We start from the raw sequence: 26,843 nt of genomic DNA, 5'->3' as shown, positions 1-26,843 counted from the left end.
CTATAAAACTGCTGCTGTCACTCCCATCTTAAAGAAGCCTGGACTAGATACCACCATCCTGAACAATTTCCGCCCGATATCCAACCTCCCCTTACTTGCCAAAACCCTGGAAAGGACGGTTGCCTCTCAACTCCAACAACACCTGCTTCACAATGACCTGTTTGAACCCCTCCAGTCTGGTTTCCGCCCACTCCACAGCACAGAGACTGCACTACTCAAAGTTGTCAATGACCTCCTCATCTCTGCTGATGCTGGTTCCCTCAACATCCTGATTCTCCTGGATCTGAGTGCCGCATTTGACACCGTGAGTCACCAGATCCTCCTCACCAGGCTCAGGGGTCTGGGTGTTGAGGGAACCGCACTCTCCTGGCTGCAAACCTACCTCACAAATCGAACCCATTACATCTCCCTCAGTCACCAAAATCTGAAATATCTACAGTCACGCAGGGGGTCCCCCAGGGCTCTGTTCTGGGTCCCTTACTCTTCATTATTTACATCCTCCCCCTTGGTCAGATCCTCCGCCACTTCAACCTTAATTTCCACTGCTACGCTGATGACACACAGATTTATCTCAGCACCAAATCTCTCACCAACCCACCTCTGGCCCATATTGAATCATGTCTCTCTGAAATAAAAATATGGATGCATCACAACTTCCTCAAACTCAACAGTGAAAAAACAGAACTTCTTCTCATTGGCACCAAATCCACCCTTAGTAAAACTGGCACATTCTCTCTCACCATTGACAACACTGTAGTTTCTCCTTCCCCCTGTGCTCGCAACCTTGGGGTCATCCTTGACTCCACCCTCTGTTTCGAGCAACACATTAAACAGACTGTCAAATCATCTTTCTTTCATCTTCGTAACATTGCAAAACTCAAATCCTCCCTCCCCCCACCTGCAGCTGAAACTCTGATTCATGCATTCATCTCCTCCCGTCTTGACTATTGTAACTCCCTCTTGTCCGGCATCAACTCCTCATACCTCCATAAGCTCCAAATGGTTCAAAACTCTGCTGCGAGGCTTCTTACTCATTCAAAGTCCTGGCAGCACATCACCCCCATCCTCTGTGAGCTTCACTGGCTCCCTGTCAAACAGCGCATTGAATACAAAATACTCCTCCTGACTTACAAAGCCCTCCACAAACTTGGTCCCCCCTACCTCTCGGACCTGCTTCAACACTATCAACCTTCACGCTCACTCCGCTCTTGTACAGCAGGCCACCTCATCATCCCCAGATCCAAGCTACGGAGCTTTGGTGATAGGGCATTTTCCAGGGTTGCTCCCCGGCTCTGGAACTCACTGCCACAATCCATCCTTGACTCTGACTCTCTTAACACCTTCCGACTCCGCCTTAAGCCATTTCTGTTTAAACAAGCCTTCCCATAGCCCCTTTGTTGTTGTATATTTTATTTCTCAGTGTTCTTTGTTTTGCTTGTTTTTGTAAAGCGTCTTTGGGTCATTGAAAAGCGCTATATAAATCCCATGTATTATTATTATTATTATTATTAATAATATATAGATTTGTGGGATGTAGCACAGTGCCCCCATGATTGATGTAATTTTACAAACTCTCCTGAGTATTTCGTTGTTGATATGAGGAATGCATTTTCTGAATTTTCCCAGTCTCCTCCCGTTTTAAACTTAAGGAGGACATGAGGTCCTGGTCCACACCTGCAAAGTACCTGGTTTGGGGGGCCCGTTGCTGTTCCTGTCCTTTGTCCATCTGGTCATATTTCTGACCTAGTTAATCTAAATTTAAATAGACTCTGGATTCAGCCCAGATAATAGTATTAATTATTCCAATTGGACTCTTAATATTTCACCCGGCACAGCCAGAAGAGGACTGGTCATCCCTCTGAGCCTGGGTCCTCTCTAGGTTTCTTCCTAAAATTCGGCCTTCTTAAGGAGTTTTTCCTAGCCACTGAAATTCAACACTACTGTTGTTTGCTCCTTGTGGTTTAAGGCCGGGTGTCTCTGTAAAAGCACTTTGTGACAACTGCTGTTGTAAAAAGGGCTTTATAAATACATTTGATTGATTGATTGATATTTCGTACAACGCATTCACTGCGGTACTGAAGTGTTTTTCATAAGTTTTCTGGAGCTAGCCCTGAAAAGTCAGTGCTAACAATGCTCCAGAGCATGGCCTGCTAGCCCTAGGCAAAGGGTGGTGCTTTCCCACTTCAAAATATGCAAGTGTGAAAACTTGCTTAGCCCTGGGCTTAGGAGGCCCTTAGCCCAGGAGTTAGGATGTTCTTAGCCCTAGGCTAAGGTGCAGTGTAAACACATCTAGTTTGTTTGGATGTATTGCACACTCAATCTCCAAAGCAAATGAGCACAAGCAAATAAAAAGCAATAACATCAAAATAGGATTTTTATATTAGATAATGTTCTCTCAATTAGTTATATAAGCTCTAACCATTTTTGTGCTCCACCTTATAATATTCTTTAACCTATGTAAAGTTTTATTGAAACTGTAATTTTGTTTCATTTATAATGTCCCCACATAGTTTTTCTTTGAAAATGTAGCCTACACAACACAAATTACAGACACACCACAGACATTCATTTTGAAGGCAACATATGAAAATCTGAAGTCTTACTGTTGCTGACTAATCTCTAATGTAGACTGTTATTGTTGCTACCAAAGTAATAGGCCTGCATGTATAGAGCAGTAGAGTTGTTTTTAACGGTTTAATGAGTGCAATTCATTTAATGCCAACTCCTTTACATGAACGGTACACAATCGGTTGCTTGGAAAACGTGGTGGCAGTAACAGCTGGCAGTATCAATGACATACGGATATTTAATCACAGAATTCGCAAACTCCTCTTCGATTTCGAAATCGAACCTAAACATTTTCTAACTAGAATCGATATCTGTATACCCCTATATCCACATGTTAGTGTATTTTCTAAGCCAATATAGCGTAATTTTATTGACAAAGTAATCATCTTGAAAGTAGTTAACCGCTTCACCTTTGTACATGGAAGTTACATTTATTTACTACATTGCTGGTTAAAATAAACTATTAGCTGGTTACAGTCCTAACCTGCTTACCAATCAAGTAGATACAGTGCGTTAAAAAGACAAAAGGGCTCAGCACAAATCTAACGCAAAGTACTACATCTACCAATCTAAACCACACAGAAATTAGATGGCACATTATGTCATTAGATGGCACATTATGTCCTAACTACAGGTAGCTGGCTCTAGAAGACTGCTATGTGCAAAAGGGCAGGCTCCTTATGGCAAACTCGAAATCTGATTGGTTGAAGAATATGACATTCAATAACCTCCTCCCCATTTGCTTCAACATAAAATGGGATTAACTCGAAATTCTATAGGTCTCAGGATCGATTTTCACCCAGAGACAGAACATGGAAAATCTGATTGGATAAAAGCTCTGATTTATCTGAGCTGCACTGGAAACAGCACAACTGAGGGAGAGAAAAGCAATGAAACTATGTCAGTAGACTGATGGGAACGAACCTTGTAAAATACATCTAGTGTTAATGAAAATATATATAAAATTATAAAAATATTATTTTCTAATTCTCATATCACTAGGCCAGCTAAAAAGGCCTCTGGTCAGCAGCAGTTTCTGGAATTGTCAGTGCATACTGAAATAATATGCATTAAGAAATCACGCTGAGGGGCCTTCAGTGATATTTTAAAATGTACTTGTAAAAAGGTTTAAATCTGTCATTTGATGCTACAGAAGTAGCGTTTCAAGCATTTTTCACAAATTCAGAATTGCTGAAAAACCATTACACCCGACTTAATGGGTCCCAATTGCATAGACTTATGTACCTCCTTTCATGGCTATATCTCAAACGAGGTGAGCATGGTGACCTTGCTAATGTGAAAAACCTCAATAGCGCCACCGCGTGGTTGATAAAAAAATCCTTGCAGTAATTTTTTCCGTATGGTTCTTGTCAACATACGTACCAAGTAGCATTATTATACCATTATCCCTGTAGGAGATATCTGCAAATCCACGCATCCATGTTTTTTGACATAATGGTCTGCCTGAGATAACTTTGGAAGACCATGGTCCCTAGATGCCAAATATCAAAGTATGTTAAGATCGGACATTTGTTGCCAGAGTAGTAAATTTGTTTGTGTTTTTCACAAATTCAAAAAGGCAGTCAAACCATTAAAGCGAAGTTAATGAGACCCAGTGGCAAATATGTTCCTGGTGAGGAGGTGGACCTCTTTTCATGGCTGTATCTCAAACGGAGTATGGTGACCTTGCTTACGTGAAAAACCTCAATAGTGCCACCGTGTGGTTGATAAAAAAATTATTGCTGTAATTATTTTCCGTATGGTTGTTGTCAACATATGTACCAAGTAGAATTATTATACCTTTATCCTTATAGGAGATGTGTCTGTATATTTGCAAAACCATGCCCCCTCACATGTTCATTGGTCAATAGTATAAATTTTTTGGACATAATGGTCTGGCTGATATAGCTTTTGAAGACCATGGTCCTTAGATGCCAAATATCAAAGTATGTGAAGATCGGACATTTGGTGTCAGAGGAGTTAATTTTTGTTGTATTTTTCAAAAAAGTGAACTGCTGAAACCCTAATAATAATAATGAACGGGAACAAACATAATAGGGTTTCACCAGTGAACTGCTGAAACCCTAATAATGAACCGGAAACAAACACAATAGGATTTCACCAGTGAACTGCTGATACCCTAATAATAATAATAATAATAATAATATTAAAGCTGCAAGCAGCATTTATCGGGGTTCAAGCTGTTAAGGCCTTTAAGCACCCAAACATCAAAAGACATTACGTTTTATTTAGCAAGCATTTAACCACTGAAATAATAAATGGAAAAGTCCATTCACAGCCAATACAGGCATTGTAGCATTGGAAATGTACGTTTTTCAAAGCTTTTTGACAGTTATAGTTGCACCTATTGTCTGATCTCCACAAAACTCTGCATGCTTCTTCACTATGTTATGACACATATGCTCATCTATTTTTGTGAAGTTTGGGGTTTTTCTATGGGATTTATTGGCTTTTGAGTGTATTTTGTCCTGCCACTTGAATAAATTATCCTGTTACAGCCAGGCAAATGGAAAAAATCGATAATTATTGATCTAGAGAGTCCAGAGAATCATCATAGACCGAATTGGTTCCGAAAGGCCGAAAGTCCAGGTACTAGTTCGTGAAAGTAGGTTTTTAACATATTCGCAAATATTAAATGAACAGTTTGATTGACAGTAGTGGTTCTTGAGGCAAAGTTTTTCAGCATGAGGAGATCTATCAAGTGATATGCATTTTTTGACGAAATTTGTAACAACACGTGATTAGAGAGCCTTAAAACTCGTTAGCGCCAACTAGTGGCTGATTTCTTTCAAAATTCTTACAGACCTCTAGGACCTTGTGCCAAACATGCCCACCAAGTTTCGTTCTGATCAGAGTATGTCAACCTGGTTTAATAGGTGCTCAAATCTCATTGGCCAAAGGCGGCCATGTTTTTTGAGATACGCCAATATCCTCTTAGGCATACATGGCCCCTTGGGCAAAGACACTGCATACCAAATTTCAAGTAATTTGGACAAACGGTCAGGTGTCTATACGTTTTTCGTATTATTTTTCGTATTATAGCGCCACCATGTGGCCAATCGACGCAGTTTTTTTAGTGTGACCTCAGACTGACTTCTAACACATGTATACCAAGGTTGGTGAAGTTTACTGAACTACTTCTTGAGTTATAGCCTTTTTAGTAAAATAGGCTCCTCCCACAACTTTAATTTTGCGCCCCCTAGCGACCATGAATCGAAATTTAAACTTTTTTTTGATAATTATTGATTTTCAGACTCCATAGAACATTTCTACACTGGTTTGGTTCCGATCGGGCGAAAATCCAGGGACTAGTTCGCAAAAGTAGGTTTTTGACAAAATTCAAAATGGCGGAAAATCTATCATGGCGAAAATGAAATCGGAGATATACGTTTTGTTCGTCTTGAGCCAAGGATTACAGGGATATAAGACACTTGAGTCTACGACATACGGTCTAGGAGTTATGACCACTTTCGCGCTTTAGGTCGCTATAGCGCCACCTATGGGCCAATCTGGCTCATATTTTGATAACCACTCCTCGATTTTTGTACTACCATATGCCAAAGTTTCAAAGCTCCAGCTCTTACGGTTTGGGCTGCACGATGCGTTTTACGGCAGAAGAATAATAATAAAAATCTGTACAATAACAATAGGGTTTCAGCACTTCGTGCTTGAACCCCTAATTAGTAATGAACCAGAACAAACACAGTAGGGTTTCACCAGTGAACTGCTGAAACCCTAATAATAATGAACTGGTTTAAAAACAATAGTGTTTCACGAGTGAACTGCTAAAACACTAATTACAGCTGCAAGCAGCATTGAACATGTTTCAGCATTTAGTTACTATTGGCCTAAATTCGCCACTTGTGCATTGAGAGATCCACGTGTGCCATCTATTCATACAGCTCCAGAAAAAGTGAGGAACAGAAGCTTTCAATTTGCAGTGGTCTCTTAATTTTAACCCTTCTGTTCCTCACTCAAAACCTTCCTTTTTGACTTTTTAGGAAAGGAAAGGAAAAGGTGCAGTGGTCTCTTAATTTTTTCCAGAGCTGTAGATTCTCGAAATAAAGCATGAATGATGTTTCTTGTCCAATGGTGCCCCCATGTGGCCAAATTTAGCCATATTTCATACATTAGCTAGTTCATTACCCTGATTATGTGTGCCAAATATAAATCCTACAGTGATACAGATAATGCCATCTAGCCATTATGGTGCCACCATGTGGTCAAACTGAATTTACTTTCATATGTTACATTGTAAAAGTGTTGTGGACATGTACATCAAATTATTTTATCATATCAACTGATTTATCATATATCTGATTTAAACTTTGATATGACATTGGCATATAGCCTACGTGCCCATGTGTTGTTGTTAAATTACAACTCAGATTTTGTTTTAATTTAACTGCCATGTCTACAATTTGAAGATGCAATTGATAAGTTTAGCCCTGAGTTAGAAGTGGAACTGTAGAAACCAATGAAAACAGAGAAATTACTTAAGTACTGAGATTGGATTATCTACTGAGGCTTAAACACAACACCCTCTCTGCAAAAGGCAAATATTTAATCACACTGGTTATAATGTTCATGTCACCAGAATTATTAAAGGTCATCTAACTCTTGCTTAGACTGAGACTCTTCTAGCAATTATATTTGATGAAATAATCATGGCAAGTTGCATTCCACTAAACAGCTGCAAGTCACTATACAAATGAAAACAGAGAATTAACTTAGATACATAGGCATAAATTAGTTACAGAGGCTTCAAAAGCATGACACCATCTTTAAATGATCAAATCATTATTAGCTAAACTGTATGTTATAATGTTCATGTAACCAGAATAATTTTAGAAGGACTGTATTTACCTTAAACTGAGGTTAGTTAAACATATTTCCATTAGCTAGCATTGCTCAATGATATCATTAGAATAGGTAGGGTAGGGTCATTAGCTATTTATTTATTGACTCTGCTAGATTTCATACAATGCATTTATGGCAGTACTGACGAGTTTTTTCTGCAAAATGTATCCCTTGTACATTACAGTGGGGGGATGGAAAATATAGTGTGGCTGGATGTATTACACAATCCCTCTCCAAAGCTAATCAGCACAAGCAAATTATCAACAATAACATCATAATAGGTTTTATAAAGCATTATTGAAATAGTAATTTTGCTTCGTTTAATGTCCCCCACATAGTTTTTCCTTTGAAAATGTAGCCTACACAATACAAATTATAGACACACCACAGACCTTTATTTTGAAGGCAACATGAAATTCTGAAGTTTTATTGTTGCTGCCAAACGTATATAACGTTTCACCGCAGACATTTATTTTGAAGGTAAAATACGTTTATTTTTGTCTTATTTTACACCAACACTGGAGAAGTGGAAACAAAATGTCCAGATACAGCCTGTAGGCAGAAAAAAATGAAAGAGCAGAGCATGAAAAGATTAAATGAATCGTACAAAGTTTACTATCCCACAAGCATCAGGGCAGAGCAACAATGTCCAGTCCTGCATGTTCAGAATATCAAACTGGCTATTGAGGTCAGTGCAGAGTAACTGGCTGTATCTGTGCATGCACACGTTTGCGTTGAATGGTCAGTAAGTGGTTGTCACATTGATATAAAGGTAGCCACCATCTTAGACAACCCAAGGTAAGAAGGTAATTGTCAAGATTCGATAGCTACAATGGATTAGCGTCATTCAGGCAACAATAGAGATTCAGTAGCAGCAATAAGACCTCTGGTCTTTGTATTTTGCCTTCAAAATAAAAGTCTGGTGAAACATTATATACATTGGGCTGCAACAATAATTTCATATTTTTCCTTTAAAATATAAGCCTGCGATGGGTTGTGTATTGTTTATATTTTCAGAAAAAAACTATTTGGGGTAAATTATAAATTAAACAAATTGCTATTTAAATAATACATTATATAAGGTAAATAATATTATAAGGAAGAGCACTTTAAGAAATGGTTATGGCTTAGTGTTGTTAGGGTAGTTAACATGTTTATAGGGGGAAAAACGTTTGTTTTTTTACTGAAGAAATCCTGCCTAGTGCAGCTTTGAGTACTTGGTATTGTTACTTGGTATCGGCAAGTACCCACAGTCTGAAGAAAAGTGGTATCGGTGCATCCCTATATACAAAACTAATTACAGAGACATGAATACAGATGTCGCTTGTTTAATTCCAGCGCCAAGGGAGTGGTCCGTGATGAGGCATGCTGTGGTATGCCTCGTTATACTGCGGTATACCGCAGCAAGTTGCAGTGCCATGCAGCATGGACAATATTTTTTTATAACATATAGGAATGGCCACCAGGAGGCATCTGTGAGAACATCAACACCTGCCTGAAACTGCTGTTATTCAAGCCTGCGTTCTACATGCTTTGTAAGTAGGAAAACCTGCAAAATCTGCATCAATATCAAATACTTGTTCTCCCCACTGTATATGTTCAAAACCACATCCATGCTCATGTCCTTAGGTCAGTAGCGGCCATGTTTTTCGCCATACTTGCCTGGGTTATAGAACATTTGAAAACATCGGTCCATAGATGCCAAATGTTAAAGGACGTGAAGATTGGACCTCCAATGCTATAGAAGTAGCGTTTTAGGCTATTTTCACAAAATCCATAATGGCGGAAAATCCAATATGGCAGACTTTATGAGTCCCATAGGAGTTGGACCTATGTAACAATTTTCAAGACTCTACGTCACATGTGGTAGGTGTGGTCAAGATTCAAAGCTGGCCACTTTGGAGGCTTGCAACAGCGCCACCTTGAGGCCGATTTTCAATTGGGTTGTATCAGAAGTTGTGGCCTTTGGACCTAACCCTAACCCCATTCGTTTTGGCAAAATGCCTCCAGATCATGCAAAGTCTTTGGTCGTCTTGCATGAACCGCACATTTGAGATTTCCCCAGAGAGTAAGGAGACTGTTGCCCACTTCAGAACCTTCATCTTTTTCTGCTGTAACTATTGTCGTGCTGGAAAGTCCGAGGGCATCCCATGCGCAGCTATCGTGCCGAAGAATGCAAATTGTCTGCCAGTATTTACTGATAGCATGCTCCATTCATCTTGCAAACAGTTTTCACAAGATTCTCTGTGCCTTTAGAGTTCACACACCCCCAAAACATCAGTGAGCCACCGCTATGCTTCACAGTGGGAATTGTATTCTTTTGACTATTGGCCTTGTTGACCCCTCTCAAAACATAGCGCTTATGGTTGTGGCCATAAAACTATATTTTGGTCTCTTCACTCGACATTGCAGTGTGCCAAAAGCTGTGAGGCATGTCAAGGTGTTTTGGGGCATATTTTTACCAGGCTTTTTGGTGGCATTGGCGCAGTAAAGGCTTCTTTCTGGCAACTTGACCATGCAGCTCATTTTTGTTTAAGTATCGTCGTGTTGTGCTCCTTGAAACAACCACACCATCTTTTTTCAGAGCAACCTGTATTTCCCCTGAGATTACCTGTGCGTTTTTCTTTGTATCCCGAACAATAAAAATTATTAAAAAATGTCAACAGGTTGAGCGTGGTGAGCTTGCAAAAGTGGGAAACCTCAATAGCACCACTGTGTGGTTGATAAAATATTTGCAGTCCTTATTGTCATATCATCTTTGTTAACATACGCACCAAGTAGGATTATAATGCCAATATCCTTGTAGGAGATGTATGGGCAAAACCACGCTCCTTGACATGTTCATTTGTCAACAGTGTACATGATTTTCAGCATACTGGCCTGATTGATATAACTTTTGAAGACCATCGTTCATAGATGCCAAATATGAAGGTATGTGTGAAGATCGGTCCTTAGGTGCTGGAAGACATGCTTTTCAAGTGTTTTCACAAATTCAAAATGGCCGCTGTGATCAATCCATTAAAGCGAAATTAATGAGTCACAATGGCAAATATGTTTCTTGTGAGGAGTTGGACCTCTTTTCAAGGCTGTTACTCAGTTGGGGTGAATATGGTAAACTTGCTAATGTGAAAAACTTAAATAGTGCCTCCGTGTAGTTGATAAAAAATTATTGAGGTTATTTTTTCCATATCATCCTTGACAACATATGTGCCAAATATAATTATTATACCATTATCCTTGTAGGAGAAACCACTCTCACACACATGTTAATTTGTCAATAGCATCCATGTTTTTGGACACACTGGCCTGGCTGATATAACTTTCGAAAACCTTGGTCCCTAGATGCCAAAGTACGTGACAATTGGACATTTGGTGCCAGAGGAGTTTTTAGTGTTTTGGAAAAAATCCTAAATTGCGTAAAATCCATCAGGATGGACTTTGTGTCCCAATGGCAAAAATCTTCACAATTTTCAAGACAGATAGTGCAACTTTGGAGGCTTGTGACAGTGCCACCATGACGCAACATGCATGCCACTGCACCAAAAGTTGTGGCCCTTGCCCCTATACTACCATAAACATTTGGGCAGCCAAACCAGACAACTTTGCAAGTTCCTGCCACTCCGTTTGAGTAGCAAATCCATTAGCTCCCCCCTTGATGGATTTTTGGCCATTTTGAATATGTGAAAAAACGCTTCAAAATCTACTCATATAGAAGATATTTGTCATCTATGGACTAAGATAATTTATCAATCCATACCCCAGAAAAAAATACACCCAATTCCAAACCTTCTTAAGGAGGCAACAAGAAATGTGGATTCTCTGGACATCGGGTCAGTTGTCAGACAAGTGCTACACTGAAGGAGCAAATTTATACTGACCAAAATTCAGCACTATAGAATACAGTATAAGGTTCTAGATCTGATTGACACAACTCTGACCACCCCAATATGCAACATATGTGACATTAAAATCACCTTAGACAAGTGTTTGTTAAAACATAACCCAATGTAGCAGGTGTTCAAAGAAAAGGTTAAAACTAGACAGGCTAAAACCAAACAACATCAGCTAAAGAATGAACGTATGGCACACCTGCATTTCAATGAATACATGTGAATACATGTAATCCATGCAACTACAAACAGCATCAACTGTGCTGCCAGGTCTTCAGACATCATTACCAGACACACACCGTTTGACAGTGCTTAATTGGAGATGTCACACCATAGCAGACAGCTTCACATTAACACATTAACATGCCAGTATCCATTTTCCACCATTCCACTATGGCCCAACCGGCAGAATACATCTCTGCCCTGGTTTAGAGTGTAGTGACAGAAAGATAGATTGGTGGGAGAAATGGGGGGAAAAAGGGGCAGGGATAGTGAGTGAGCAATAAGGCATCATTGAACAGTCTACACATGCTGCAAGCAGGTTACAAACATCCTCCTCTCTCTTTTGCTCCCTCTCTGTGGATTGGCCTCCGTAGTATGACATCTTCTGGCTCCTACTTTTATGTGCAGTGGATATTAGGCATTGGTGTGTGTATGTGTGTGTGTGTGTTGGCAGAGATGAAACTTCAGAAGCTCAGAAGTGCTGCCCAAACACCTACCCTTTAAGACCATGCCCACATAATGATTTTCCTTCCTCTTTCAATATCTCGTCTCCCTCCGCTTTATTCTCTGTCTTCCTGTCCTCAATCCCTACCTCTCCTTCTTTCTTCTATCCCCATGACCTTCAGCATATCTTCCCTCACTTTAAGCATCATTGGCCTACACATATGCACACACACACACACACACACACACACACACACACGCACACACTCACACACACTGATATGTTGACACACCCTCTCAGTTGAAGGACTTGCATTGTTAGAATTCAGTAGATTAAAAAAATCACATAGCCCTGAGGTCAAACACACCCATTTTCCACTGTACTATCATTGTGGGGACCTCAACTATTATTCCTGTTAAAAATCTTATTTTGATGGCCTAGGTTGTTCTGGTGCCAGTGTGAGCCTGCAGTAGCATGTGTTCAAATCTGACCCACTGCTCTTTTACCAAAAACTCAAATTCTACCATTCACCACTTTGCTGTCAAATAAAATGCCTAAAAAGATAAGGCAGTTTCATTTGGGATGCAGCAGTTGTTGATCTAAAATGTACTCTTCTCTCCCTTTCAACTAATAAATATCCTGTTTCACAACACACTCAACATAAACGTTTGCAGTGTGTAAAAATTGAGCAACAAGTAACCTTTGCGAAAGCAACGGTTAAACCACTTCCTCTATGTGTGCTTGTGTGTCCGTTCCTTTTCTATTTCCTGTTTGAAAAATGTCCAAAACAGCACCACTACATATCTTCAGAATATGTTATTGGTATAATGTGTTTAGCTATTGTATTTAACCTGGAGTTACATTTACCATTTATTATTTATATTTTACTAAAAAACTACTTTCTCTGCACTACTAAAAGAGGCTGGAAAACTCCAGTTAATAAATGTAGTAATGATTGTTGTCTTTTGTTCCTGGTCCAGTGCGAATCAACCAAGTCTGCATCTAAATGATTATCTATTTTTCTAGTTCACGTTTAGAGCCCTGTCTACAGCAATGTTTGTCTGTGTATCGATGTATACATTTTTTTTTATTTAGTTTAACAGTTGAAACCCAGCACACCGATCACCCATACATTATGACCACCTGCCTAATATTGTGTAGGTCAGTGGTTCCCAACTACGGTCCTCAAGTACACCCAACAGTACACTTTTCATTGTAGCCCCAGCCAAGCATAGCTGATTCAACTTGTCAACTAATTACCAGGCTCTCATTGAGTTGAATTGGGTGTGCTTGTCCAGGGCTACAACAAAAATGTGTACTGTTGGGGGTACTCGAGGACCGGAGTTGGGAACCACTGGTGTAGGTCCCCCTTTTGCCGCCAAAACAGCCCTAACCCGTCGAGGCATGGACTCCACTAGACCTCTGAAGGTTTGCTGTAGTATCTGGCACCAAGACGTTAGCAGTAGATCCTTCAAGTCCTGTAAGTTGTGAGGTGGGACCTCCATGGTTCAGACTTGTTTGTCCAGCACATCCCACAGATGCTCAATTGAGATCTGGAGAATTTGGAGGCCAAGTCAACACCTTAAACTCATTGTTGTGTTCCTCAAAACATTCCTCAACCATTTTTGCTTTATGGCCGGGCACATTATCCTGCTGAAAGAAGCCAATGCCATCAGGGAATGCCGTTGCCATGAAGGGGTGCACGTGGTCTGCAACAATGCTCAGGTAGCTGGTACGTGTCAATGTAACATCCACAAGAATGGCACGATCCAAGGTTTCCAAGCAGAACATTGCCTAAAGCATCACACTACCTTCGCCGGCTTGCCGTACATCCTGGAGCCATGTGTTCTCCAGGTTAACTATGCACATGCACCCGGCCATCCACGTGATGTAAAAGGAAACGTAATTCATCAGACCAGGCCACGTTCTTCCATTCTTCCATCCGTGGTCTAGTTCTGATGCTCACATGCCCATTGTAGGCACTTTCTGCAGTGGACAGAGGTCAGCATGGGCATGCTGACTGGTCTGTGGCTACGCCAGCCCCATACGTAACATACTGCAATGCACTGTGTTCTGACACCTTTCTATCAGTACCAGCAAAAATATTTCAGCAATTTGAGCTACAATAGCTTGTCTGTTGAATCGGACCACACGGGCCAGCCTTTGCTCCCCACGTGCATCAATAAGCCTTGGCCGTGGGTACGGACCACCGCAGACCAGGAACACCACACAAGGGCTGCAGTATTGGAGATGTTCTGAATCAATCGTCTAGCCATCACAATTTGGCCCTTGTCAAAGTTGCTCAGATCCTTACGCTTGCCCATTTTTGCTGCTTCTAACACATTAACTTTGAGGACAGAATGTTCACTTGCTGACTAATATATCCCACCCACTGACAGGTGCCATGATATCAAGATTATCAGTGTTATTCACTTCACCAATCAGTGGTCATAATGGCTCATCGGTGGTTATGACTGATCAGTATATAAAGTTAGTGATTAGTGATATACTATAAATGCATAGGCTATATGCTTCAAGGACTGATGCATGATATGTGACCAAATATTCACATTGATTACTTTATTCTACATTATGTTAAACTGTCCTGTGTTTTTTGATGCCAAAAATGGGGGGACCGTGTCCAAAAGGTGCTGTTATTTCTAAACGGTTCATCTGATATGTATGAAAATACCCTCAAATCAAAGCTGACGGTTTGCACTTCAACCTCATTGTCATTGTACTCTTTCATACTCAATGTGCTAGAGTACAGAACCAAAATAACAAAAAATTGTCACTGTCCAATGATTTATGGTGCTCACTTGAGATTACAAAGGGGGTTAAGTCTAATACATGTTGCATTGGACATCACAGCCATAGGTATCATTGACATATTACTTTACTATAAATCAACAATCTTTTCCTGAACTAACTGAATCACAATGACTTAAGGCAACCAATTACTTTAATTGAAATCATTACAAAATCCTCTCTCATACAATGTCATACGGTAAAAAAGAACAATTTGCACCCTTTCTCAATAACCTTTCCAAAGCATCATACCTAAAAACCTTTAATTATCTTATGTCACAGTAGAAGCTTATGTGTCTTTCTCTCTGCAAAAGGCAAGTTTAAGGAAGCTGGAATGTCCACAATATAATGAAATTGCTAACCTGGCTAGGCTAAATGCTTTAGCTCTTGTACAACTTTAGAATTAGAATTTGGGGTTGCCACACTGATGGAATGCTTATCAAATAACTCTTCTGAAAAGTTTCTCAGTTTTAACAACTGGCTTTTTCATTTGCCTACTTTCAACTGTTCACCCAAGTGTTAAAATATATTTTTGCAAGCCTATGGATTTCTTCACAAGCTAAAACATATAGCTTTAATCATAATTTCTTTCAGGTTTTATGAAATTCATCAGATATATATCTATTTCCCAAAGGGTTAACTTATGGAAATATGTTAGTAAATTCAGAATAACAGAAACAACACTTAAAACACACCAAAACTAAGATTACCTCCATCCTCCAATGCTGCTGGCTTGACTGTGGTTCTATTATCGGCAATTGCAACTCCCACTAAAGTTGTATTTTCTGACTTGTCAAAGTTGCACTGTCTCTCTCCTCACCTCAAACCATTCTCTCTTCAGCCATGCCAGTATATGTGAGACTGCTTAGAAAGTGAGTGTGATCGCTACAACCCTCACTCCTCTTTCTATCTCTTTCTCTGTGGTTATATTTAGAAAGCACTCACAGCATTTCTAGGCGTGTGACTAGAATGAAAGTGAGTAACAGAGTCTAAATTGGATCATTCTGTGCTGTTGCTTAGGTTTGCAAGCATTTTCATGTTGGGGTGGCTTTCACATACAAGTTATTGAAGTTAATTTTCTCAAAGCACACCAACTACAGATATGAATACACTTTAAAGGTGTAGCTACTGTAGCCTATACACCAAGGCCCTAACTGTCGAAATATATCAAAACATATTACTACATTACTACTGCTGGGTCAGGAGAATGAATTTGATGCCCTACTATGTAATACACTGCATTGCTGGCCAAATCTGATGTGTTGCCATGAAGTAAACATTATTGTTCAAATCCAGTACATAAAAATTAACAAAACAAGTGCATAGATGAAACATCTTAGTTGGCAAGATTTACATTATTAAAGAATTAAGAATAAAAGGTTTCATGTTAGCACTGACATTTAAAAGCAATTATCAGGGTTTCAGCAGTTCACTGGTGAAACCCTATTGTTTTTGTTAATTATCATTATTATTATTAGGGCTTTAGCAAGCAAAAGCACTGAATACCTATTGCGTTTCTTGGCATTCATTATTATTATTATTATTAAGGCTTCAGCAAGCAAAGGTGCTGAAGCCCTGTTGTGTTTCTTGCCGATCATTGTTAGTAATCAAAATGAGTAATCAACATTTGTGAGGAATGTTAGCACTGAGATGGAAATTTGTGTTATATCAGTGTTATCGGTTATCAGTGATATATGTGTGTGTTGTGTGACAATATATTTTACATATTAACTATTTGTTAAAAAAAATATTTTACATATTATTGTTTGGTCCAAATCAGTGTTAAAATAAATATTTTAACAACATTCTTTATTATAGTATGTCTTTATGCTTATTATCACACTTGTATACTTGGGTCATTTGTGTAAAGTTAATGTAGTAATACAAAAACTATTTCTTTTCTTAAAGAAATTATTTGTGGTAATCAAAAACAAAATATCTATTGTGTTCTTGTAATATTATATGATTAAATACATTTCTTTCAAAAGATATAGCAAAGAAACACTCAGCCATGCATGAAATAACATAGGGAATCAATACGGGTCATTTTTGACCCATGTTGTGCATTAGAAGGCGTTTGCATAGCTTGTGCATCAAAGGGTTAAAATATACAGTTTTCAAACCTTTCGATAAGTCAACATTATTTCAAACCATAAATACTTTTTAAAAAGCTAGCAAGCACGCCACATTTTCTTCAGGAAATGTACTTTATTATTATTCCTTCAGCTGTACAGCCTAAATGGTAAAAGCTATAAACACAAAACCAACTCCAAAACATCCCACATGCTCGAACTCGGGTCACTTGAGCAGACCTTTTTGATAGTTATATTTTTTAAACTATATCAATATTTAAATGAGCCACCAATGTATTTCAATGGGGAAAAAGTGTCCATGGACCTTATTCACCGCGCCTCCATCTTGAAATCCAAAACGAGGCTGGGGGGTACACTCTAACCGGAAGTTCATTGACAGAGCGCAGCAGCGGGCGTCTATCATCATGGCGATACCTTTGTGGACATCAAATCTTTCATGTCTTCTCAACATAACAGTGGAAAAATGGGCCAATAAGGACTGCATGATTCCCCGGGCTGTTTTGCTTAAAGGATACAGCAACTGGATCGAGGGATATGTGCACGACTTGGAAGGTAATGCACGGACGATCACAGCTTTTTTTCTGAAATCAGCATTAGTTAACGTTACTGTTGAAGTTAGCTTGTTAGCTAGATAAAACAACAGGACGTGACAACATTACAAGCTGATGCAAAGCATTGTTAAGATATATTAACCACACCAGCCTGACTGTTATTTTGAGTGTTAACAATAAATTATTTTGCCGACAGTCAAGAGTCGCTCAATGCGAAAAAACGAGGCACCTTATAACATTCAGGTATCATGACTGTGGATAAACTGCTCGGTTTGCGGAGTGGTGCCACTGCTAGAACAAATACGCTTGCTGTTTATCCACTGTTTATACGTAGTTGTGTGCTTAACATGTTCTAGATTAGCAATGGTTATTATCATAAACAGGCACAGATCACGTCTTGTTTATATTTTGCTGTAAGACACGCTACCCACGGCAGAATCAGCCCTTCGCTTGTTATAACGTAAAAAGGACCGGTTCGTGGCTAATCAAGTCGTGTCTATTTAGCCAGAAGGTTTAGCTAGCTATCTCTATGACAGTTAACATAAATATGGCTAACGTTAGCATCGTAAACTAATGTTAATATCTTACCTTGAAATGGCGACCGGGATCTCTTCTTATATTATGAATCCATTCACGGCAAAATACAGGATCTTTTGGGAAACGATGGAATGTTTGACTTGTATAGGATTTATTTCTCTTAGAAGATGTACATTTGGGAACACAACAATGCGGCGGCATTGTAGGTAACGTTATGACAGATGGGCAGGCCAACGTTACTTCCGTACCCCACAGCCTCGTTTTGGTTTAAAGGAAGTGACGTGGGTGAATAAGGCGAATAGTGTCCAATATGTTCAGTCTGGCCCAAAATCGAGTTGCTTGTATTCAGATTTTTTATACTATGTTTACTTTTGTAATAATTAACATTCAAATATTGCATTAATTAATGTGTTTAAATGAGAGCCAATGTAAATCAGAGATTTCAATTCAAAATGTTCATGCTTTAGGGCCAATCAACCTTTGCTAATAACTTTAACTTTCGGCCAAGATCCGAAGGATACACCTCATGGTGGCGCTGTAGCACTCAGTCAAAAATGGAAAAAGTGAATCTCATATCTCATGAACCGAATGTCGTAAAGACACCCAAACAAGTTCCAGAAATGCCCCTTCTCATGCTGACCCCTTCTCACCTTCTCTCTGGGGTCTTTCAAATCCGCTGAACGGACCACTGAAAGGATTTGCATGCCGTTTGATGTGAAGGACCTTTGAATCATTATCATTAAATGTTATATAAGGATAGTTGATATCTCAAACAATATGGCCAAAATCAGCAAATTAATTTGAGCTGGGCGGGTCTATGACTATATAAGGCCATAAATCCATATGTGAATATCCGACAGTTACCAAACGAATCATGCCCATTAACACCTCTGCAACAAATGGACAACAGAAGTCAAGTATGACCTTATGGGGGCACTGTAAATCTCACTAATGTTTTGGTTATTTTGACATCTTAGATGACATTTCCGAGACCATTGAATAGATTGGCATGCCGTTTGCTGTGAAGGATCTGTGGACCATTATCTGTAAAAAAAGTTGATAACTCAAACAAGGTGGTCGCAATCTACAATTGAATTTGACATAGTTGTGGCAAGATTTTTATAAGGCTATAAATCCTAAAAGGATTATCCAAGAAAACTTTCTTTACAGATAAACACATTCCTATTTTCATCCAAGAAACCACACTAATCCCCCACAAACAATATGTCCCATATCCCTACACATAACACAAACACACTCTATACACACCCAGTTTTTGCCAGACCGCGTAAGCAAAGCTGGCCAAGGAGAGCGATTGTCTCTGAGTACAGTGGGTATAGAAAAGAATCACCCCCCTTTAAAATAATCAAATTTTGTTGCTTTGCAGCCTGAAATGAAAACGGTAAAAAAAAAAAAAAAACATTATTCAGCTGTATTTAAAACTTATAACATCCAAGTGAAAGATATAATACCAACTTGTCAGAATTATTTTTTTTTAATTAAAAAACAGAATCACTGAGTTAGAAAAAGCCCCTCCTAAAAATGACTTGTAAACCCAACCAGATGTAGTTACCCAGATAGCAATGAGTCGGCGGACCGGAGGCGGTCCTCCAGAGACAGTAGAAGAGTCAGAATGTCTTAATCGCAAACACGTTTGCCGGCTCACTGCCAGCGGCAGCCGCTTTTTAAAAGCGGCAGCCGCCTTCCTACCGCCTGTGTTCTACGGCCGGTCCGTGTGCCATGGTTGTTGAAGAAATAGAAAAGCAAATCACGTGTATGTCAACTTTATTATTCAAAAATAAAACCATTTATAAAACCACATCAATGTTTACATAGTATTTTTCATACAACATTTATTCAAGGCAAAACATTCTCTTTGAAAATGGATCACAAATGATAAAAAAGCATGAAATAAAAACACATTAAAATGGAAGCCATTTTGTGGGGTTCGTGGTAGGGGGTTCAAAGAAAGCTTTGGTTGGTTGAAAACCAGTTGCTGAGGGTGTGGCCAAATCATCCATTGTGTCACCAGATTTTGTTTATACAAATAGATTTTACGTCTTACAAGCTTTTAGTTGTAAAAGGCATGTTGAGACATGCCATGGCCTCTAAAAACACCCCCCACCCCAACGGTCTTCTATCGTCAGCAATTTTATTGGTTGCTGTCACACTTTTAACAAGGTCCAATAGGCCCTGATTATCTCTCCTTTGAAAACAAATTCACCATTTGAATTTCATGAAGTCAAATCTTTAGACCGGTGCATTCTATGAAGAATATATTCAACATTATTTCTATGCCTCGCAGGTACATTATCCAAAATGTAATCAACAAGGTCAACATTTCGGTCAACAGTTTGCTTAGTCTCAGTCACGTTTAATACATCAGACCCAATCTCAGACCCGGGTAGACTTAAAGTCAATGTGTTTGTATCAAACTCCCCCTGTTGCACAACAGTCAAAAATCTTTGTAAAATGGCAGAGTATCTTTTAGCTTTCTCATGTAAATCCATATCAGGCTTCAACAGTATATTGCGAATCGATGAGTCCAAATAATTATCAACAGATTGTCTTATATCGGTGCTAGTCATTTTGGATTCTCAACGTTTTTCTAACTGATGTTGTGGCACCAGAAACATTTTCTGAACATGCTCCATGTTGTTTAACCCTGTCTCGATGCAATTAGACTGGTTAAGAAGGGAAGTGCAACGCTTAGTAATGGCAGTAGAAAACCTCCAGATTGGTTGATGGTTTTTCTTTTCCTTGCGACTGAAGTGTTCTTTCTAGACGTATATTATTTTGTCTTTTTTTCTCTTTACTTTTTGGAGCTGTGATTCTGTTAAAGGTATATTTCCGCGCCTTAGATTAAGCGCTATTTCACAGAGTGATAGAAAGAAGTCGGTGGAAGCTGATTCTAAAATAACTTTTCGTTGACTTGCTTGTGCCTTAAATATAATATTCAAAAGTGGTAAATTTCTACGAATGCGTTTATACATGATCATACTTTCTTAGGAACGTACACGACAGGCCAATCCCCTGAAAATAACCCCGATCTCAGATGGTAGTCTTCTGGTGTTGTAGCTTTAAAGTCAATAAGTAAATAACCAAAAGGCGGATGTGTTCTTTAAAACTCTCCATGAAGAATCGAGAAAGACCGGGGTATATCTGTCTGCCTAAAATGCTAATCTGCTGATTGTCACAGGGGTTTTTAAACAAGATGAGGTAGTTTGTGTTCAAGTTAGTAGTTCTACTAGATTTGCCTTCAACAAACATGTTCTGGACAAGGAAAATTGCACCCAGGTTACGGTGGTGTGAATATTGTGTGAAAAATCTCTCCATCTCCAAACTCTCTGATGCACTTTTCATTAAATCGTCAATAATTAAAAGGTTTCCTTTTCTGAATCGGTAGCAGATTGTCATCACACAGCGATGTTGGTAGACCTTCTATAAAATTAATCTCCCTCACCTTCAACATTTCGTCATACAGCGGTTGCCAACATGAATAAACCCAGACGATATTTTGAATTTCTTTGGAGAAAACAACATCAGCATTATCCTGCAACATCTTCACAAAATATGTTTTACCAGAGTTCCAGGGGCCACTAATGACACAACTGAACGGGTGTTGTAGTCGTGGGTCAAAACCGCTATCCAAAACCGCTATCCAACCGCTAACCGCTATGGGTTTAGTACCCATAAGGCCTTGTGCTGTAATCAGGGAGCAGTACATACTTGTTGTACACAACTCTGAAACACTTAGACACTACTCGGTTTTTCAACGCGAATGTTCTTTTATCTCTAGCAAATTGTGTCTGCATTAGCAAGGACATGATCATCATCACCACCCTCGCCCCGTACAAAGTTATCAACCAGTCGTGTTAGCGTCTCCAAGTTAACAATAGTTGTGTTGTAGCTGTTGAGTGTAATGCCTTTTGAGACAGGTCAGATCTTTAACGGGTTTGTAGCCGTATGTCTTTGGCCCGCCACTAACAAATTGAGCGATGCTGTCACCATCCGGTAACTCATCGGTCAAGTCACCCAGGAATGGCCTCAGTGGGGGCACCAAATCCCCAAGGCGTGTGACAAAGATCATGGAATCAGTGTCTGTGTAGAGTACATGTCTATCCAACTTTTTCATGAGTGAATACAACTCGAGCCTAGCATAAGCGGTTGTGAACGCGGCAATAACATTTTTGCCGTTACGTGGTTTGATTGGTGTCTGTTTTGTGTAACACCACTTTACCATCGCAACAGTGTCTGAGATGAACGAGAAATAACCAACATCTATTTCACTGGAAAAAAGGTAGTGGCTAAACTCTTCCGGATCTATTAGTACGACCGCCAAAAAGAGCATCCCAAGGATCAAGGAGTATCAAAGGTCTTCAAGAAAGCTTTGACATCTGCGGATGTGTTTTTAAGCTGATTCCACTTACACTCCCATATGTATTGAACATGTACGTTGTGTTGTTCTTTCAAAGCCTCTAGCTTTGTCAACCATTGCTGGTGCATCAACCCGTACCGAATCTTTGTCACTGGATTGATGCTTGCTTAACAATGACACTTTGGGCGACCGTACCAGAAAAAGCATAGAAATTCATAGACCGTGCTCAACCCATCGCGTTCAGCATATCCATCAATGCTGTAGGCACTGATTTTCACTTCACCCTTGTTCAGGGCGTGCTGTATTGATATATTCTCATCGGAGGCCACATATTCAAGCCACTGGACTGAGCTGTTTGAGAATGTCTTCTGACAACGGTTGTAGTTGTCTGAGGGGACCAATGCAATGGTGTCCTTGGTGAGGAATCTGCAAGCCGAGGCAATCGTAATTGACCGGAATGGGTCAACACCACCACACTCCAGGAACTTGTGTCTGTAGCGCATACAACCCTCTCTCAAGATGACCACATCATTCTCGCAGTAAGCCTTTATTTCATCCTGCATGACAAAGGGGTCTGCGGAAACAGTTGCATACCATTGCAAAAACTCATCTTTTTCTTTAGCCATCATTGTATTCACACCATAGTAATGCAGTTCCGGATGGGGGCCAACATAGTTCTCATTCTCCTTGATGTTAAAATTGTAAAGAAAGTAGCCTTTTTTCTAACCCTTAAAACCCATAGCACATGGCAAGGCCAACAGCTTCATAGGTAGGAAGCAATGACTATCAATGTATCTCTGATTGAATGTGCTGTCTGTAAAAATCATGAGTTTGCTACCATTAGCAATAAGTGTCGTGCCAATACCATTGTTAGCAAGGTATTGCATCAAGATGTAACCATTGAAACCTTTAGAGTTGTGTGCTATAAATGTGTAGTCATTATATTTCGGTTGCCTAAACATTTGGAAAAAAGCAGCGACACAACCATCTCCGGCTGAACACCACTTCTTGTTATCAAAGCTTATTGCGCATACAACATTTGCAGTGTGTACACCATTCACCGGATTGGCAATTGTCTCGAAATCATAAAATATGTAGCGCTCACTGGGGTCCTCGGGCTTGGAGGGTTTTATAAAACACTGATGATTCATTTCAACTGCCAGATCCACGTTACAGTTGTGACACATGTTAGCCATGCACCTGTGCACTTTATAGTTGGTAATACTATCATTGCAATAACTGCCGCAATCGACACAGTATTTCTTCTGGTCACACCTGCTAACCCAACGATCCACACTTTTGTGGTGCTTCAAACATTTATGCTGGCCATAACAAAAATCTGCGTAACATATCCGTTTACAGTCAGGGCACTGCTTTGTGTTATGGTGTTGGGTATGACAATCTTCATGAAGACCGACACTACAGCTATGTTTACAACCATGATCACCACGTGTGTTGAAACCGGTATAGCACCAGTCACAGACATAAAACAAACCCAGAAAACCCTTCAGATTAATGATGCCATAGAAATGGTTATCGTGTAAGTACATAAAGACATAAAGTGACCATCCCGTGTTCAGTGAAAGACAGCAATTTTACACCCTGTCATTTCTTCAATCCGAACAATATCTGTGAATGCCACACAATCATCTAATGCTAAACCAGCGCCCGTATGTAACTAACGACCACTAACCAGGGCCTCAGGATGTGTACTCTGGGTTCAACATACCCATCAAACAAACAGAAAAACATGTAGAATCATTATTTACAGCCACATATCCACATAATCTTCTTTTTTTATTGATAATCTGATCTATTAACAGTGTTTGAGCTTTACGTTGTGGGGCACCACCCTCACAGTTTTTGACAATTTGTACCACCAGTTGTAGTGATTCATCAATCATAATCTCAGCATTACTCTGCATAACACTTTCAAGTAAATTACCAAACGTGCGTTAATCATATTCATCCGCTCTCATGGTCACATGTACGGGGTCAACTGACGCAGATGCTGGTCACTTGGTCTAAATACAAATAGGATTAACAAGCGTATACAGGTAATTAAAGCTGATTAACAATAATGTCAAAAGTCTACTTACCAAGATTTGAAGGTCCAAAAATGTGTTTACCAAACACGGCCAGTGTTAAATTCCGCTCAACCTAAACCGGAGATTTAAACAGGCAATATGAAAGATAGCTAAAAATGCATGGCTTGCACAATCGTAAAATTGATTTACACATTCTTAAAAAGTTCAAATGTTGAACACAATTCAAATAAAATATCTTGTACTTACAACAGAAACGATATACTCCATGCTTGAAACAACAGCTGACTTCTGTGGATGCTGCAGGGTTAATTACTGTCTTTACATCGCAGCTGGGGCGCCTCCAGCAAGTCACGCCTCTTAACTTTGTTATTGGTTACATGTCATCGTTCTTCACGTTAGATTCAAATTGTGTTAGAACTATACAGACTGCAATGATAAAAATTCAGGATAAAACGTAACTATTTAGTTCTGATAATTGTTGCCGTTTGACAACCAAATATATTGATTCATCCTGTCTGGTAGAACCGCCATTCTCGTTAGTTTTCGCGGCTCAGCCGTGACATCACGTCATATAATTTTATATATTAACGATAGACTAATCTGCTTATATATAAACGCTGACGATTGTCACCATATCGCCATTAATCTGTTCAACATTTAACAAACACAAGACCGTAATACAGCAATCAAAAATCAGATTTCAATAGTTGGTCATTACGAGAATGCAGATACAGTATTTTTTTTAACCAATGTTGCTTATTACATTTCTACCAATGTGTGGAAAACAATCTCAACAATTTCAAAAGACGCCTTTACGAATATTTTAATTACCTGAAATAACATATGCTGACCTGTCAACGATTCTCCGTTGTTCATGCAAATTTACACGGTACCTGTAACGTTTTGCCATACAATGCAACTTAAAAGTTAATGCTTACTTAAAACAACCATTTTTATTACAAAACTCAGCATTGCTCATACATGCACGTGCCTAAATCCATGTTTTTATTTATGACAATATTTTAAAACCCAAACCGCGACACAATCCACCTTTGCGTAATGTGTGGTTGGCCCTGGCCATGACTCTTCCTTCAAAATAATAGCATTGCTCATGCGATGTTAGTTTGCTGTAGTGGTATGTTGAACTACAAACCGTTAAAACACAGGATGATTTTCAACCTGCATATACTACAGATTGTAATAGTGGTTATTAAGGGCATTATTACAGGGCAGATATCATCTTAATGTCTTGTTAAAATGAAAAATGGGCTGAAACTCTCCAAATCGTAAGTCCCTACCCCCCTTCTCTCTCACGTGTAACTCTGTGCTTGTGGAAAAACACCATGTTACATGCACATTGTAAAACATGGAAGTTTACATCTGTTATACCACATGGCAGTGGAACCCTGGCACCCCTTTTGTTGAACACCAAACAACTTACCGCTGACACAACACTTATTGCCTGGGAATTTAACATTCCGGAACCCTAAGCCCCAATTGTTAATCATCAAACATAACCCACCTGTTATAACACTAGTCTGTTTTGCTCATCAGGCCTTGTAATACATCAAACACTGACACATCAATGTAATCATAAATTACAAAGTCACTGGACATGCATAAGTCACTCCTGAAGTCCCGCTTGTACACACGTCATAAAGGAAGTCCCACCCTACAAACCGGATGTCCCGCCCACCTGTTACATCAATATGGAAGCCTCCCCTTCCAGGGCCATAAATCACCATTCTGACACATTATACCCTACACTAACTACTAATGTGGTTGGTCCTACTAACCTGGTTGATGGGACAAACCCTCCCATTTTACAGGCCTATCAAATGAGAGATTTGTGAACGAGGTGCTAATTGACAATTGAAAGGGCGATTGGGATAACTATAGCACAAGTTAATTTTATAGTCAAAGTATTGAACTGATAAAAAGTGCAAAAGTCATCCAAATGTTTTATGTGCATAGAACTGCAAACAGTTCTATATATGATCAAAGAAACCCAGTCATGAAGTTGAAGAAATAACATTTACAATTTTCTAAGAAATTAAATTTTGGACAAATGCTAAGTAGTGGGCTTGATTTTGCATAATTTAGTTCAACTGGTAACTACACAAAATTTTGCAGTATAGCTTGGTACTTTGGTAGTTGGAATATAATTAAATGTTAGTGTTTTCAGCAATTAAGTAATTTTGGTACTGTTCTGATGTAGCTAAACACCGGAACAACAAAAACATTTCTTACAAAGAAAGTATTTAAACATTCCCTTCCTACACGAAGGGACGTCGTCGGCGCCAGCCGCGCAAAAGGCCTGAAAAAATACTAGCCTCCCGTACTTGGTGTACCCCCCCTTTTTTTTCGCGCTAAAAATAGGCCGCCCCCCTGGTAAAATCCGTACGGTCTTCCAGTCCGCCAA

The 26,843-nt window shown here is 39.4% G+C and overlaps 1 protein-coding gene across 2 annotated transcripts in view; it reads right to left on the bottom strand.

The window, feature by feature from the left end:
- The window catches only part of LOC114839477 (capZ-interacting protein-like), an 84,622-nt gene extending 68,892 nt beyond the window's left edge, over nucleotides 1-15,730 (bottom strand). The window contains exon 1 of one of the 2 annotated variants that reach the window (XM_034293099.1): nucleotides 15,510-15,730. In XM_034293099.1, the coding sequence (XP_034148990.1) occupies nucleotides 15,510-15,530 (21 nt within the window). In that variant the 5' untranslated portion in view covers nucleotides 15,531-15,730. The remainder of the gene's footprint in view (nucleotides 1-15,509) is intronic. The other variant, XM_034293100.1, reaches the window with a different exon arrangement.
- Nucleotides 15,731-26,843: the final 11,113 nt, after the last annotated feature.

This window comes from Esox lucius, chromosome 7 (genome assembly GCF_011004845.1).
Source record: "Esox lucius isolate fEsoLuc1 chromosome 7, fEsoLuc1.pri, whole genome shotgun sequence".
Taxonomy (NCBI): domain Eukaryota; kingdom Metazoa; phylum Chordata; class Actinopteri; order Esociformes; family Esocidae; genus Esox; species Esox lucius.
The sequence above is the reverse complement of the archived record's forward strand: the minus strand, read 5'-3'. Positions and strand labels throughout refer to the sequence as shown.